Source organism: Narcine bancroftii, chromosome 9 (genome assembly GCF_036971445.1).
Source record: "Narcine bancroftii isolate sNarBan1 chromosome 9, sNarBan1.hap1, whole genome shotgun sequence".
In the NCBI taxonomy this organism is placed as follows: domain Eukaryota; kingdom Metazoa; phylum Chordata; class Chondrichthyes; order Torpediniformes; family Narcinidae; genus Narcine; species Narcine bancroftii.
Window position 1 is genome coordinate 97218355 of NC_091477.1, and position 16925 is coordinate 97235279.

General features: G+C 36.7%; 1 protein-coding gene and 1 long non-coding RNA gene across 11 annotated transcripts in view; one reads left to right on the plus strand and one right to left on the minus strand.

Annotated features, from left to right (window-relative positions):
* pex5la (peroxisomal biogenesis factor 5-like a) overlaps positions 1-16925 on the minus strand; it is a 126608-nt gene that overhangs the window by 63970 nt on the left and 45713 nt on the right. For 3 of the 10 annotated variants that reach the window (XM_069896997.1, XM_069896996.1, XM_069896995.1), the window contains exon 2: positions 15483-15553. The exons of 5 other annotated variants lie outside the window; for them this stretch is intronic. Coding sequence is in view for 2 of the 5 variants with exons in the window: in XM_069896992.1 (XP_069753093.1) it covers positions 1197-1235 (39 nt within the window). In the remaining 3 variants the exon portion in view is untranslated. Of the gene's footprint in view, positions 1-1196; positions 1303-1390; positions 1603-15482; positions 15554-16925 lie in introns of all 10 variants that reach the window. 2 more of the 10 variants (XM_069896992.1, XM_069896991.1) reach the window with 1 other exon arrangement.
* LOC138742499 (uncharacterized) overlaps positions 1-16925 on the plus strand; it is a 74214-nt gene that overhangs the window by 18291 nt on the left and 38998 nt on the right. The window lies entirely within an intron of this gene.

Genomic DNA, 16925 nt, shown 5'->3' on the forward strand with positions numbered 1-16925 from the left:
CTTTGAGAAGTATTTCATATACATTCAGTGAATTAACCTTCCTCCATATTACAATAATTTTGATTTATTCATTTCTAAGTTGAAGTCCTACTTGAATACTGCATTAACCCAGGACATGTGCTTCTAATTTCCTGATTTATGCCAGGCCTTACATTATAATGACTATTTGGTGGTTCCCACCAATGTTTACTTCACTTGCTATTTTTAACTTCAACCCAAATAGATTATAATTGCATGATGACTGCTCATGCAAAAATGATTTCCTATCTCTGCAGACTGAAATGAGTGATGTTTACTGATATGATCCATTCACCTGTATGGTTAAATAATAAGCAAATTCCTTGTTGATACAGTGCACAGGTTCGCTGGCAAATTGCTAACTTGATGCAAAGTGTATTTATTATGGAATTATTAGGTTGAGAAAAATCACTCAGACTAATAGTGATACAGATACAAAGCCTGAGCGACAGCAGACTCTCTGAACAATGCTATTCAAGTTCATCTGCAATGTTCCAAAAGCATCAATGTGCAGGGAATGATATCATCCTTTATGTCTCAGGCATAGAAGACATAAGGATCATTGATGATATACAATGGCCTTATAGGTTTCCATAAGGACACAAGATAACCCCAAAATGCTCATTGCTGTGTTTCTGTCTGGGAGAAATAAAAAATCACTTTTCAATTGCAGAACACTGGAAAAAAAAGTGAATCAATTAAATTTCTCATTGAGTATTTTGACTTGGCTTGAATCTATTAAATCTTGCTGTTCAAAGGATTTGAATGGCCTTTTTCAGAAAATGCAGTTACAATGCTGTTATAGCAAGTAATCAGGAATGCAAATGGTACATTTGGCTTTAGAGAAAGAGGACAGGAGGAGGATGACAATTGGCCAGATGTTTGAAAACCATGTGGAAATGTGATCTCTTCAAGGACATACTGAGAAATGGGAGCTAAACAAGGGCACATTCCTGATGCGGTCCTTGTCTTATGAGCATGAGCTCATAAAATCCACAATATAATCTCAATATAATCCACACAAATCTCTTAAGTTTAGTAAAATAAGCGGTTATCTTGGAAATAAATCTAGTTCCAGGGAGCACATTTCAAGAAAAGCTATTTGGAAGAAGCAGCTATAATCAGGGGTTATAGTGTAGCAGTCATTAATACAAATGCTGCTTTAAAGCGTAACTTACCAGCAGTAATTGGTCTTGAACTTGCAGTGACTGCCACATAAACAAACGTTACACTGTGAAAAAGGGCAGGCTACCGCCTCAAAGAAGGCTATTGAAGTGATATGATCTGGAAAGTGACATTCTCAAATATATTAGACAGCATACAGACAATAGAGCTAAGTTAATTGCACGACATCAAATCAGGTATCAGATACCTTGAGCTGAGATAGGGCTCCAGAATGGCTCTTTTGCCACTTAACACATGATCATGGTCAATCAATACTCTGGATGTATCTGTACCCAAAGAGTCAGTCTTCTCAATATTGTGGTAAGAAGAAGATATTTTGGATATCAGTGTTTTTGTCCTCTGAAGCTTTTGGACCATCCATATAAACTCCTTTGTCCGAAGGTGTTTGAATAATCAGAACTGTAAATATGGAATTTGTCCACAGTCAAAATATTGGAAGTAATCTACAAACCAAAATATTGAGGTAAATTTTGGGTATGAAGCAATTCGACAGAATTACATTGGACCGTTCCTTAACTGCCAAAATATTGAAGTAAGCAATGCAATTATAAGTATTCAATTTGTCTTAAATAACCAGTTGTTATTGTTGATCTTAAAAGGAGTATAAAAAAGAATCAAATTCCATTGATGGCATTAGAGACACAGCAGGAGACTGCAGATGCACAAAATGAAGCACAAAAACAACCTGCTGGATGAACTCAGTAGGTCAAGCACCAGGTCTGTCACCTGGACTCCACCCCTCAGCTGTTTGAGGTGAATAAAGTCCCATTACATCTACTGCTCCAGTCTCCATGTAGTTAAGTTATAAAATGGCCATTGAGCAGCAAAGCAAGGCAGAATTTCTTCAGAATTCTTTACAGCAAATCAAGAGGAAGAGATAAAACAAAATCACTATAACCACAGGCACAACCCTGAATGAGATGGGGTTCATAGGGTACCATTCAGAAAGCTGCAGTGATGGAAAATTGAGAATCATCGTTTAATCAAAACCTGGAAATGATAGTGGTGGGAGCCTCGGGGAATTGTTGATTTGGAATTAAACTCAAAGTCAATGGCGTCAGGCAGGTACGATACACAGGAATGAGATGGTGCACATAACATTAAAGTACAAGTCCATTTTTTTTGGACAATGCACAAAGTGAATGTTATATAATGCAATTCCATATCAAGGTTACACTGTTTGGTCATGTTGAATATAATTGAAACTGTTTTTCAATTATCAGAGTGAAATAAAATTCAGAATGAATAATGTGATTCCATAACAAATTTACAGTGTTTGGTCATGTTAAGTATAATTGAAACTGCCTTTTGCATGACACAGATACTGTGTCAATTGGCAATTGCTGTGATTTATTGTAGTTAGTGCTTTTGGGCATCCAACCATATTAAATCTACCCTCCTTTTCCCAAGAAGCAGTAAAAATGACAGCATGTATAGAAGAACAGGAAATAAAGGATGTTATTAATAAACTAATGAATAGTAAGTCCCTGGGGACCAATGGGATTCTGGGAGAATTCTACAAGTGTTATAGGGAGGCGCTCTCGCCGATTCTAGCTAAGGTTTATAATTATGTCCTATCGGAAAGAAATCCTACTAAATCGTGGGCAGAGGCTATAATCTCCATTATTCATAAGGATGGGAAAGACCCAACTAAAAGCGAAGGTTAAAGGCAATAAGTCTTTTATGTAATGATGAAAAGATACTTAGTGCAATATTAAGAAAGAAATTTCAAAAGGTTATAACACAGTTGATATACCCTAATCAAACAGGATATATACCCGGTAGATAGAGAGCCAATAACATCAGACGTGTTCTTAACATTATGTCACGAGCAAAAAAGAAATATCAGACATCTATGATACTTAGTTTAGATGAGCTAAAAGCATAGAGTAGACTGGGTCTAGCTCAACCATATATGAGATAAGATGGGGTTTCACCTGAAATTTATAAAATGGGTCAAAGTATTATATTCACACAAGGTCAAGAGTGAAGGTGAATGGATGCTGCTCTCATTTTTTTCATGTTAAAACGTGGAGTCTTCAACAAGTAGCTCTAAGCATATATCAAAATTATTAGGCAAGAAGGTTATATAAAGGGTATAAAAGACAATAGAAGGGTGGGAAACAAGATATCCCTATTTGTGGATGATGTTATGCTGTATGTGACTGGCCCTATTTCTTCAGTGCCTCGCATGATGCAAGTTTTACAAGAATATGAAGTAGTAACTGGTTGTAAAATTAATGACTCAAAATCAGAAGCAATGATGCTGTCAGATACGTGGCAATCACTATTAGATAACCAGGTCAGGTTTCATTGGTCTAGAGAGGGCTTCAGATACCTACACACTACTGTCACTCCCTCCATCTTAAAACTGTATGAAGACAATTATGGAAAGTTACTGAAGGAGATAAAGGCAGATAGGCTCAGATGGGAAATTCTCCCCCCCCCCCTTACATTAATTGGTAGAATTGAAACTGCCCGAATGAATATTTTTCCTAGACTGTTTTTGTATTCCAATCTTTCCCGATAGGAGTTTCTATGATGGCACTTAAAGCTCTTGACAAATTGATCAAGATTCATACGGCAAAATAAAAAACCTGGAGTTAGACTTACGACTTTGTAATTGTCAAAATAAAAATGGATCCTTAATTTGCCCAACATGAAATATTGCTACTGGGCAGCACAGCTGAGGACCCTGATAACATGGATAACAAATTATATAGAAATAGGATTGGTGCATATAGAAAAAAATTCATGCCCCAGTATTTGTCTGGAATGGCTCTCAATCCTAAGATGAGCAAATAGATAATGAGTGGATTAAATTCACAATGAAAACTTGGTTGGCTATTAGAAAACAACTAAACCTTTTTTAACTCTATATCCAGAGCATTAAAAATAGTAGCTATCCTAGAATTCCTATCTGCAAATGTAGAGAATGGCTTTAGAAAATGCAGATCAAAGGCCAACTATTCTGGATCAGCTTTTTTGTGGGGAAACTTTGAAATCAAATGAACATCTTCAGAAAGAATTTGGTTTGTCAGGGATGGATTATTGTTTAAGTGCAGCACTACTTACAGACATATGCAGATTGGGAGCAGATATGTAAAAAACCATTTATGCTAGAAAAGTTTTTCATGCCGACTATGGAAGGAGTGATAAAGAAGAACCTGTCATCTCACTTATAGATAGCTTCAAGATAATGTAATAGGAGACATTATGGGATTAAGAAATGAATATTTGTATTACAAGTGAAATGTGGGAAAAGACATGCCTCAATGGTTGCAAATTAACAAGTAGCCCTACCTAGAGGGAGTTTGAATGGAAAATTAAAATGAAAGTATTTAAGACTCCTCAGGTGTTGGCGAGTAGCACCTCAGTAGTGCTGGAAAGAATGCAGAAAGATACCCATTTATTTTAGGACTGTCCCAAATTATATTAATATTGGAGAGATATTGAGGTGAAAATGAAGAAAATCATAGGGGTAGGCCTACCTTTGGAGCCAGTATATTTTATATTGGGAGTGACTCCAGAGGATATAGATACCAAAAACCAGTTATGTTTACTTGGGGTGTTGCTGTTGATTGCAAATAAGATGATTTCAGTTATATGGAGAAATGTAAAATCACCAACTGTGGAGGGAAAGATTAAAAAGTGTATATTTGATGGAAAGCATAACAGCTAAACACCAAGTAAGGACTGATCATTTCAACATCACCGGTACCATTCTACCTTGCAATTGAGCTGAGTGCCAAAACAAATCTATTCTGAAATAAATATCATGTCTGTAAGAATAAAAGGAATAGTCTCTTTCTTTTGGATGTACCCTTTTCCACATATCTTTTAAATTTAAATCTTGCATTAAACTAATTAATCTTTTTACTGAATTAGATCTCATTATTGATCAACCAGATTTATCTAAAACTGGATCCAAACAGCAGTTAAAGTCTCCCACTATCAATATTTTATCATGTGCTGTAGCAAGATGTAAAAAAGTATCTTGAATAAACTGTTCATATATATTGGAGCATATATATTCCTAAGTGTCCATAATTCTGAATAAATGTAACAATGTATCATATCCTCCTGTAGGATCTACTACTACATCCTGCATTTTTACCAGAAAGGTTTTTCTTATTAATATAGCTACTCCTCTGGCTTTCGAATTAAATGAAGAGAATACAACTTGTCCCACCCAATCTCTTTTCAATTTTTGATGCTCATTATCTACTAAATGTGTTTCTTGAAGAAAAGTTATATCTACTTTCATTTTCTTCATATATGACAGTGTTTTCCCTTTTAATTGGGTTATTAAGCCCATTTATATTAAAATTTTTAAAATTAACTGTATTATCCATAATATCAAAATATCAACATTTCTTTCCACCTTAAGTTCTGAACCTCATCCCTATCAGCAATCTTTTTATAAAATTGTTGGCAACTCACATACAAGAGAACAACTTATTAATATCTGTCCTATAAAATTAAGAAAAAAAACGAGAAAGAAAAAGAAAATAACCCCATATAAATTATGACCAAAGGATGGTTAAAACTACTTTCCCCAATCATCCAGGCTGTGAGCCCCGCCACACCAAGCCATGCTTGATTAAAGAAACAGACCATGTTTCTCCCACCCCTCCCAAACAAATATCTTCATTTTTCATCATTTATCCAACTGATCCAAATTAATTTCATAAACTCCCAATTAAATGCTAGTATCAGATAGTTTTGATCTTTCTCCTTCCAAGTTTCCTTCCCATTGAGGTTGCTGAATTCCTGATGTTCCCTCCCCTGCTGCATCTGGACGTTGAGCATAATGCAGAGGAGGTTCACCAGGTTGATTCCAGAAAGAGGGGGTTAGTTTATGAGGAGAGATTGAATCGACTGGCACTATATTCACTGAAGTTTTCAAGAATGAGGGGGAATCTCATTAAGAAATTATAAATGGAATAGATCAGATAGAAGCAGGGAGGCTGTTTGTACTGGCAGGTGAGATAGAACTGTGGAACAGACCCCTAAGCTTCAAGGGAGTAGATTTAAGACAGAAGAGGAAGAACTGCTTATCCTGAGGTATAATGAATCTACAGAATTCTCTACCCAATGATGCATTGAAGGTTGTCTCATTAAACACACAAATAGATTTTTGAACATGTGGGAATCAAGAGTTAGGAGGAGCAGGCGGGTAAGTGGATCTGATTTCAGATCCAGATCACCTTTGATCTTATTGAATAATGGAGAAGGCTCAATAAGCAATAAGCTCACTTACTCCTGTTTCCTCTATTTACATGTTTCCATCATGCAAAAGAAAATAGTAGTTATTGCTGAAGGCCTAACACCCAACCTGCATCGTCAGCAAAGCAGTTTTGGAGAGAAAGTACCTGTCCAAAGAATTTAGTAGCTTTACCAACGACCGTTCCTTCAGCAGAAACTCAAAAGTAGGGCTACTGGCTAATGATTAAACAATGTTCAACTCCATTTATAATTCTGCACAAGCAAGAAGCTTGTCAAGGTCATAGCAGGGGGTGGCAGATCACAAGTAATCAATGACTCAGACAAATATCAGACCAAAGCAATTCCCACAAGAGGAATCCTACCCAACACCTCTTGAAATTCAATGGCAACACCGTTGTCAAATTCCCCAATGTTAAAATCCTTGTGGCTAGTATTACTCAACAATGTAGTGCTCTCAATAAGCACTGTCTACCCAAAGCAAGTCAGACTCTGGGTACAATGCACCAAGTGGCTCATTTCATGAAACCACAAAGACTCATGAAAATATAGTGACATAAGGTTTTTGCCTGGATAGAGAGAGATCCAACTCCAGTAAATATTGACCACTTAAACAGTTTATTGACACTCAATCCTTCATTCGTTTCCCTCCATTTTATATCATTACCTTTAAGAAAAGTTTTACAATTTCAATATCTGAGTGATTTTTATCCAATGACATTCTACAATGGCTATCTACAGAATATGGAAGTAACACAAGAAAGCTTAGCCTCCTACACCCATGTACCCACAAGAAGGACAAGGGAAATTAATGGAGGTAAACAAGTTTCTATAAGCCACGTAACATGTTCTAATGATAAATATTGTATATTGCCATTTTTTCCCCCATAGGTACTGGATCAAACCAGCTTTTTTCTCTAATAGGATTGCGCTCTTCACTCTGCTACCATCAGGAAACAGGCCCAAAGACAAGCAGTCAGAGGCACAAGGACAGGTTCTTCCCCTTTGCCATCAGTTTCCTGATTGAACAATGAACCACAAACACAGCCCACTTTGTCTTTTTCTTGCACTATTTTTATTTATTTTGTACGATGGTTTATATATAAATGTTTGCCCTGTGATGCTCCCGCAAAACAATGAATTTCATGATGTTTATGACAATAAATTCTGAATCTGCAAAAGTTCCTTCAAACAGAAAGCTCAACCTGGTTTTCGCCATGGTAACAAGTGAATAGCAAAAATTTTTGTTTTTTCCAACAATTATTTTAGTGCAAGAATTAAATGCAGAGTATCAGAACCAATGGCAGAAAATTAAACGCAGATAAGGTTCCAGGAAAGCAAAGACCAGATTATTTGGCTGGAATCGCACAAGTCCATGTAACAGCATGGAAACAATCCACTTGGCCCACCATATCTAGACTGACTGGGCACACCTCCAAATGAATCCCATCCCCCAGCACTTGGTCCATTGCCTGTTATGCCTCAGCAATTCAAATGCTTGTCTAGACACTTCTGAAATGCTGCTTCCACCAATCTCTCAGTGGTGTATTCCGGTCATTCACCTTGCTTCAGGTGAAAAAGCACCCTCTCAGATCTCCACTAATTCTTCTACCCCTTATTCTACATCTGTCGAGTTTTATCTGCCTCAGACAAGGGGAAAAATTCCTGCAGTCTAACCTTTCTATGGCCCTCAATTTTACTCCTATGGGGCACAGAGAAGGAATGAAAAATCATTTCAAATATTTATTGAGCCACCTTTGTTTTATTAACTGCCGTGGTTATTACTTGGTTCATGAGCAAACTAATTCTAATCTAAAATAATCCTAACACCTCGTTGGTTAAGAAGATATGCTTCCTGCATCTCAATAGAAGCTCGAGTGCCCAATGAAACCTTCTTTTAAAATGGCACTCATTTCATTGTTGGTTTAATCAGAGCTAAAGCAACTCACTATAGTTTGAAACTATTACAATCCTGGCAGCTTTAGTTTCCCCCCCCCCCCCACAAAAATCACCATGGATTATTTCAAACGTAATATTCGGACAACTAACACATAAAGCTATTTTAACATTTCTGTAAGAGCACTGGAAAAGTATGCGTAGGAAGGGTAAGAGGAATTAAAATGATTGGCAGCAGCTGGCGTATGAGAATAGAACACCAAAACAGTGATGGGGGGGGGGGGTGCATTGAAAAATTAATCCAATAATTGTTGATTTCACCCAGCGTTGAAGTTTAAAATTATTCTCAATATATCCATCAATTATGCAAAGTGGACAACGTTTTGAAGAATTATGTGACATGTTATTTAATACCCTGTATAATGTCCTTTTGTTCTCAACTACATCCTTCCTCATTTGTTTCTTAGACACTGCTTGAACATGTTAAAGCACATTAAAACAATATAAAGTGGAATATCAAAGGTGTTAACCTAAAAATTATATGCACATAAAAGTTGTAGTCTGATATGATTTCAATGACAGAATAACTGCAAAGGAAATGAGAGACCAGATGAGTTCCACAAATCCAAAGATTCCCCACCAGAAAGGTATATGACTTGAAGACCCTAATAGGTAGCAGGAGATAGAGGATCAGATATATAAAGGAAGACTGTGGAAAGATAAAGGGTTGTGGTAGTGGGTGATTTTAATGTCCCCAACATTGACAGAGTCTTCCTTGGTGCTTAAATGTGGCAAAATTTGTAAAGTACATCCAGGAGGGTTTTTAGAAACATTACGCAACCTAGGAAGGGGCCATATTGCATTGGACTTTAAGTGAGAGAACATTTTGGGAACAGTGGTTATAACTTTCCAAGTTTTCAGAGAGTGAGCAGATGGCAAAAGAGACCAAATCATCGAGTGTATTTAAAACAGAGTTCTTCATTAGTAAGGGTGTTAAAACTTACAGGGAGAAGGCAGAATAGGGTTGAGAGAAAAGGTACATCAGCCATGATTTGAATGGCAGAACATACGCAATGGATTGAATGGCCTAATTCTGGCTCTACGTTTCATATGACTGGACTTCAGTGAAGTGCTAAGTTGGGACAAGGCAGGAACTTGGGAATGTAGACTGGGAATTGGGCAAGTCCATATCTGCTGTTCAGGAACCTTGGATCACCGAGATGTTCTAAATTTAGTCAAAAAGGAAAAAGGAGCATATGTAAAATTTAAGAAGTTGAAAATGAACAGGGTTCTAGAGAAATACAAGGGTTGCAGGAATGAACGAGAATAGGGCTAAGTAGGACAATGAAACACCCAGGATGAATAGAATTAAGGAGAATCAAAGCATCTTATACATACATTAGGTACAAAAAAGTAACTATGGAAAAGGTAGATCCATTCAAGGACAAAGGAGGGAATATGGTGGTGTAGAGGATGGTGTGATCAGAAAAGGGTACTTTGGTATTCTTGGGCAAGTTAATATCCAGTATGGAAAAAAAGTGGACGTCTATAATTTCACATCTATTCCTATCAATATAATTTTACCCCGTAAGGATCTGTATTAATTTAATTTAATTTATAATTTAAACAGGTCCTTCTGGTCCATGAACCCATCCTGCCCAAATACCCCAATTAACCTACAACCCTGGTATGTTTTGAACGATGGGAGGGATCTCACACAGACACAGGGAGAATGTATAAACTCCTTTCAGACAGTGCTGGATTAGAACCCAGGTCACTGGCGCTGTAATAGCATGGCATTAACCATGCCACTGTATGGAAAGTTCTGATCACAGTAAAAAAAAATGTCTGATCACTGTATTACAGGAGAGATGTGAGGGTTTTGGAGAGGCTGGAGAAATAGTTACAGAGAGAGAATTAGAGAGAACAGTTAGAAAGAATTAGTTATAATTAGCCACAAGGAAAGATTGGATAAACTTGGATAGTTTTCTGTAGAGTGGAGAAGGAAGAGGATGATCTTATGGGAGTATACAAAATGATTAGGGGCATAGATAGGGTAGGGGTCAAAGTCTTTATCCCTGGGTGGTAAAAAAAAAACAAAAACCAGAGGGCATAGCTTTAAAGATGAGAGAGAGAGAGAGAGAGAAAATTTCAAGGAAATGTATGCAAGTTAAAAAAAAAAACACAATGAGTGGAATACACTGCAAGGAAAGCTGGTGAAAGCAGATAATGACAGCAACTTTGAAAGGGCATGTAGCTGATCACCTGAACAGGGAGGGAACGGAGGGGTATCTGCATGCCCATTGTCTAAAGTTCATTTGGTATAATGCTTAGTGAGGACATTGAAGGCCAAAGGCCCTGTTTCTGTCCTGTACCACTCCATATTCTCTGTACCTGAACCAGTATAACAGCACTCTTTCTAAGATTTTGGTCCATACGTTCATGGCAATCTATGTATAACTTAGACAATAGATCTTCATGATGCTTACAGAGCAAGAGTCATCATTAAAGAGGCCCTACTCAAGTAGGCCCCAAACTATGATATCCACTCCCCAGGTAGTTTGTTAAATTACATACCTCAGACCTCCTAACAATCATATCTACCTAACACCAGCTCAATCAACCCCACCAATCTTTGCTCAAGTCCCCCCCATCAACACTTCATGTGTTTCAACTTGCCTTCCTCTTTCTGTTATGCTTTGAAATAGCTTTATTATTTTTTATATAGCTAATATCAGAAACTTTCAATCCCCCAAAACAAAGCCCCAACTCTCAGAATGAGAATTATCATGAACAAGTCAAGGAATTTGGTGTTTTTCCACAGCATCATAATGCAAACATTCATATTATAACCATCTTACAACATTACTATAATTTTTTTAAAAATGCATGAAAAGTAAGGCAGTGTCTTTGGTTCATTGATCATTCAGGAATCTGATGGCAGTGGGAAAGAAGCTGTCCTTGTGCTGTTGAGTCCTCATCTTTAGGCTCTTGTACCTTTTTCCTGATGGTAGCAGAGTGAAGAGGGCATGGCCTGGGTGGATAGAGGCTGTTTTTTTAGGACACTGCCTCAAGTAGATGTCATCAATGGAGTCGTCTGGTGCCTGTAATGTTGCAGGCAGAGTTAACAATCCTCTGGAGTTTATCTTTGTACTGAGAGTTGGTGCCTCCATACCAGGCAATGATGCAACCAGCCAGAATATTCTCCACAGTACACCTTTAGAAGTTTATGGGAGTCTTCAGTGACATACCAAATCTCCACAGACACCTCAAAGTATAGCCGCTGGCGAGCCTTCTTTGTGATTGCATCAATATGGAGGCTCCAGGACAGATCCTCGGAGATGATGACATCTATGAATTTGAAGTTCTTACCCCTGTCCTGACCTTGTGCATGTCTGGTCTAACTCTTCATCACCATGAAATACCTTTCCTCTGTCCCAAACACCTTCAGGGTGGAAGGCTCATTTTGTTGCAAACATTAAGGCCTCATGCACTGTAAAGTTTTACTCTATTTGGTTTTAAACAAAACATTAATTGACCCATTATGCATTGACTATGTAATGCACCTTTTAAATGGCTATTTTAGAAATACAGATTATAAACTACTATTTCTCGCTTGTAACGTTTTAACTTTTGCACTTTTTTTAATTAAGTGGACCAACCTGCTTAATCCTTAAATGTCAACATTAATAGAGGATGTTTTCTTAAAAATTAAGCCCCTAAATTTCAGTTTCAGTATGCAGTTTAGATGCTTCAGACAAATATATTACACAGGTCATTAAACTATACAAAATGGCACAACTTTTCTTAGCAGTTATATTTAATAGGTTACATTATGCTGAATTGTGTAGTTTTAAATCATATTTTCACTTTTTGAGAAACTTCACTGCATTCTCAATCACACATTTAGATAAACCAAATCAAATGTAAAGAGCACTTAATAGTTAATGCAAAAAGAAAATAACATATAAATTCTTTGAAAAGGATAAAGTCAACATAAACAGGAAAGGGTTGAGAACCAGAATGTAAACCACAGGGCAATAGGAGAATTTTGATTTTGGGTGATAAACTACAGGAAATTGGATCAGATGCCCAATTTGCATCATTTCCAATTTTCTCGCTGTGTACAAGTAGGTGGCTAATCTGAAATGACCCATTTTACACAATCAGAAAAAGAACCAACATTGACTCCATGAATACTGGTAATCTGGCCCATAATTGCAGGCTAGAATATTCTCACTCTATTCTCTGCCCAATTCTCTGGAAAAAGTAACATCTTCTGCAGTGACATTTGAATATTGATAGCTTGATGCATCCATGTGGGAAAATAAAATGTCTCACCAGCTTAATTAAAAAATCAGCCAACTTCAGGAAGGCAGTATATATATATATATATATATATATATATATGTAAAGAGTAACTCAAGAGGACAAGCATTGTTATATTCTATTCATGGATTTTGAAGTGGAATATATGAAATTAAAATAGAAAGGGAACATGCTGGAGCTATTAGACACAGAATGTTTAATTTTTAAAAAATCCATTAAAGAATATAAGTAATTTGGTAATACAAATTTAAATGTGACCTCTGAAAATTCAGCCCAGGAATGGTATGGTTTTCTTGTTTTGTTAGGTGTTTAGTTTTATTTGCATTATTAATGATTTGAATGAATGAACTTTGCTGTGAAAAAAATTAATTTTCTTTCATTGATTGAGCTTGCATTAATAAACCTCACTAATTAACAAGGGAAATCTAAACAGCAGTTTAGAAAACAGTTTTGAAATTCCAAAAATGGACACTAATTCATTAACAGGCTCAGATAATGAGCACAAGGCTAAAATGAAGGAAAAGGAAACCTTATCTACATTTGAGGCTACAGCTCATTTAATGCTCAGGCATGTCAGCTATGTGTCCTTCAAAAGCCAAACATTACAAAAATGATGTGATGGTAAATATGTTCTCTCTAAATGTTAGAAAATATATTTCTGGCTTTTATTTGTAACATTGCAAAAATGATGAATCATCAGTGACTGGATTTCCAGGTCAAAATGGTTGTCCTTAGAATACTGAAAAGGCAAAATAATATACTGAATGTGAAAGGAATGAGAGATGAATGTAGAGGCGATAGATGGAGCTTGCACAGTACACACAACCTGGAACACATCACTAACATCCAGTCAGTTCAATTGATCAAATGTTTCAAACTCTACTGCTCTTTGATAATTTTAACTATTGTTAAAACTTGAAAACAAGGTTCACAAAGGTCATATCTGTTATCAGATATTAACCTATTTCAAATATAACTTAACCCTTTGGACATCATGTCCCTGTTTTCAGGGACTATCAACAAGTGCATATACTCCGTGTCCCAGTTTTATATCCAACCACCAGTTCATTTATATGGTGTTCATACTGTGGTTCACCTATGGACCCAGTCTGGAGTATATATTATGCAAGGTTAAAAATGGCTGGAGTTTAAAGGGTTACGGTATCGATGATGCACAACGAATCTTCAGCCCCTTTTCCACTGGCACCTTGTCCCAGGAATTAAGTGGGAATTTACTGGGACAGGATCTGGTGGAAAAGGAACACTGTCCAAACGCTGGCGTCAAATGACATCATTTTACGCTGAGGATTAATTCCCTCTACCCCTACTCATATCCCTGGCATAAAACCAGTAGAAAAGGAACAGCAGAAATTCACCCATTTCCAGTTGAAGGTGGAACACTCCAATCCCCGGGGATTAGTGTGTTCAGTGGAAAAGCAATTAGTGTCCTAGTTAAGGGTGGCCCAGTGGAAACAGCACAAATGGGTTCCTATCCCTGGACACTGCACAGCCAATTAACTGGGATGCTAGTGGAAAAGGGGCTTCTATTTGTTTGAAATGTAAACATTATTCTGTTTGTAAAAAAAATCATGTTTGTCTAAGCACAATAATATTGATGGTTATATTGCATTTTTTTTGCAAAAGATTAAGTGAAACTAGAAATTTTGTTTCAGTCGGACTTCAACCTTTGTATCTTTCTATTTTTGTCATCAGTAAAGACTTCAGATGAGCCAAAAGTCACTATACTGTCAAAAATATAGATGGAAAAGTAATGGTGCAAAAATTTGTCTTTGGTCACTGGATCCAACCAAACAAGAACACTGGCATCAGGTTGTACTCACCTTCAAGCATTTGGGTCAAGCTTTTAGCAGTAAATACAAATAATAGCTATTTGCATCAGTGATGAAAGACAAATTTTACCCAAGCCTTTTCACACCCAAATGTTATATCCATTTTAGCTCTAAAATGAAAGAATGGAAATTAATGGACTTATGAAAGCTTTTTAAGTTAACTCTGACTTCAACACTATTACCTGAATCTTATAAATCTTACTGGTGTTTAGAAAATGTACAAGATAAACACACAAAACAGGTGGACAAACACAAGCTCATACACATACTTCTAAATTTCTAAGAGAATAAATGCTGCCAAGCTCCTCCTTCTTGGTGATGTCTGGCCAATGAGGCAAATTATACTTTCTACACTCTGCTCTGCCAAACCACAGAATCTTACTCTTCTATAGTGACAAACTACAGGATTCCTGAGGTCAAGATGAAATTTAATTCATAATACAAGATCTTGTAGCTTCACATTCTTTATAATGCATAGAATTTTATTCAAATATTGTTCAGTAAAGGGGCAGCATGGTTAGTGGGATTATAGGTCAATTGGGCATATTTGGGTGGTACTGGTTCATGGGCCGAAAGGGCCTGTTGCCATGCTCTATGTCTAAATTTAAAAAAAATTAAATTTAAAGATCGGAGTTGTCCACCAGGAAATGATATAGCCTTATACTCGCGCTGTTGGAGCACAGCAGAGCCTTGTATTGAAAACAACACTGTGAATACTTGATTGTAATGCCATCATTTGTTCAAAATCCCCATCATTGCCAAGGTCTTTTTTTCTTAATATCTTTTGAAATTACAGATAATCCAGGAAGATTTTCTAAATGGTACTCGGTGATTTTTATTTAATTAACCAATTGGATTGATGTCAGGAATAACAACAAATTCTGGCGTATTCCATGCCAATCATTCTTTTCTCTATGAGCTCCAAGCTACATTAGTTGATTTTTATCACTTAATTCCTCATTACAGTTTATTTGTTACCTCAGTCAGCAACACGGCCAAATTAGCTTCATCAAATTCTTGAGAGGATCCACTTTAGACTCAAATTCACTCTGAAATGCAATGAAACTGCCACATTTCAGTCAAGTTATGGTACTTACAACCTATCTCTGCGTTACATGTGAACTCTGGGGGGTAAAGAATAATGATGAACTCATTTCACTATCTTATCTCCACATATACCATTGTCAACAGTTTTACATTTTAAAAATTTACATAAAGAATGTCGAAGAATGAAAAACATGAACACATTATGAACGCAAAATTTATTATCTAGCTCAATTTAACATTGTTATTAAAAGATAAAAATGTAAACAGCCATTGCAAATTGATCAGTTATACATTTATTACCAATTGAAAACATGACTGAAAAAATTAGCTTAGTTTAAGTGACAATTGGGTGATAGATGTCAGAAACCAGTGATTTGGATGCAAGTCTGAAAAATGAAACATCTAAGGTAGGATTGTTAATCCTATTAAAAGACCTTAAGTACGATCATCATTTCATCGATGATCGATGATACTGATACGATGATTTCACAACTCACTGCCAATTAATTTTTGCGAGAGGTCTTGAGATAGATATTAGGCAATTGGTGTGGTGGTACACCACCGGCCTACTGCAGGCGGTAACCTCTGTACCTGCAGAAGTGTAAGGGGACAGGACAACACCTGGCTGGCTGTCAATCAGTCAGCCTGAAGGGATCAAGCCCCACCGGGTCGGGTGTCAATCACCCTCCGGGATATAATCCTGTGATGGCCTCCCGAAGCTCACTCAGAGTTGCTGCAGAGTAGAAGTCTAATGTGTTTCAGCATTGATTTTAATCAATTTAGCTATAATGTATACAGCTACAAATGTGAATGAGGCAAAGCATAGTTTTAAGCATCATTATTCATTAGGTTTCCAAGATGAATGAGAGGGAAGGGATCAGCAAGTATTTTTTAGGGGGTGGGGGTATTGGAATCTTAAAATCATCCTTGCATCTGATGCCATGGCATCAAAAAATAGCAACTTCACTGTGAGATTCAAGCCTCAGTCCTGGCTGAAGCCCTGTTGTTTTTCTCATTTATTGCTGGTAAGGAGTAATGACTGGAAGCCAGTTTTATCTCTGGCCGGAAGTGGACCTGCAACTCACAAACACCTCTTTAGACAATGACCCTTGTAGGGTTGATATTGCTCACTGCAATGATAAAGATTTTCAACACCCATCTTTGTGCAATCATTGTTATGTCGGAAATGGTCAAAAACATACAATTACATTCTTCACAAATGACATTAACCAAAAAGCTTAAAAAAATGGAAAGCTGTTTAACAGAGATCAGTTATTATTTTAGAGGTCTACAAATAACAACAATTAGATATATACTGATGCAGGATAAAATATTTTGGTCCATTGATAAGTGTTACATTTATTTTGTCAGCTA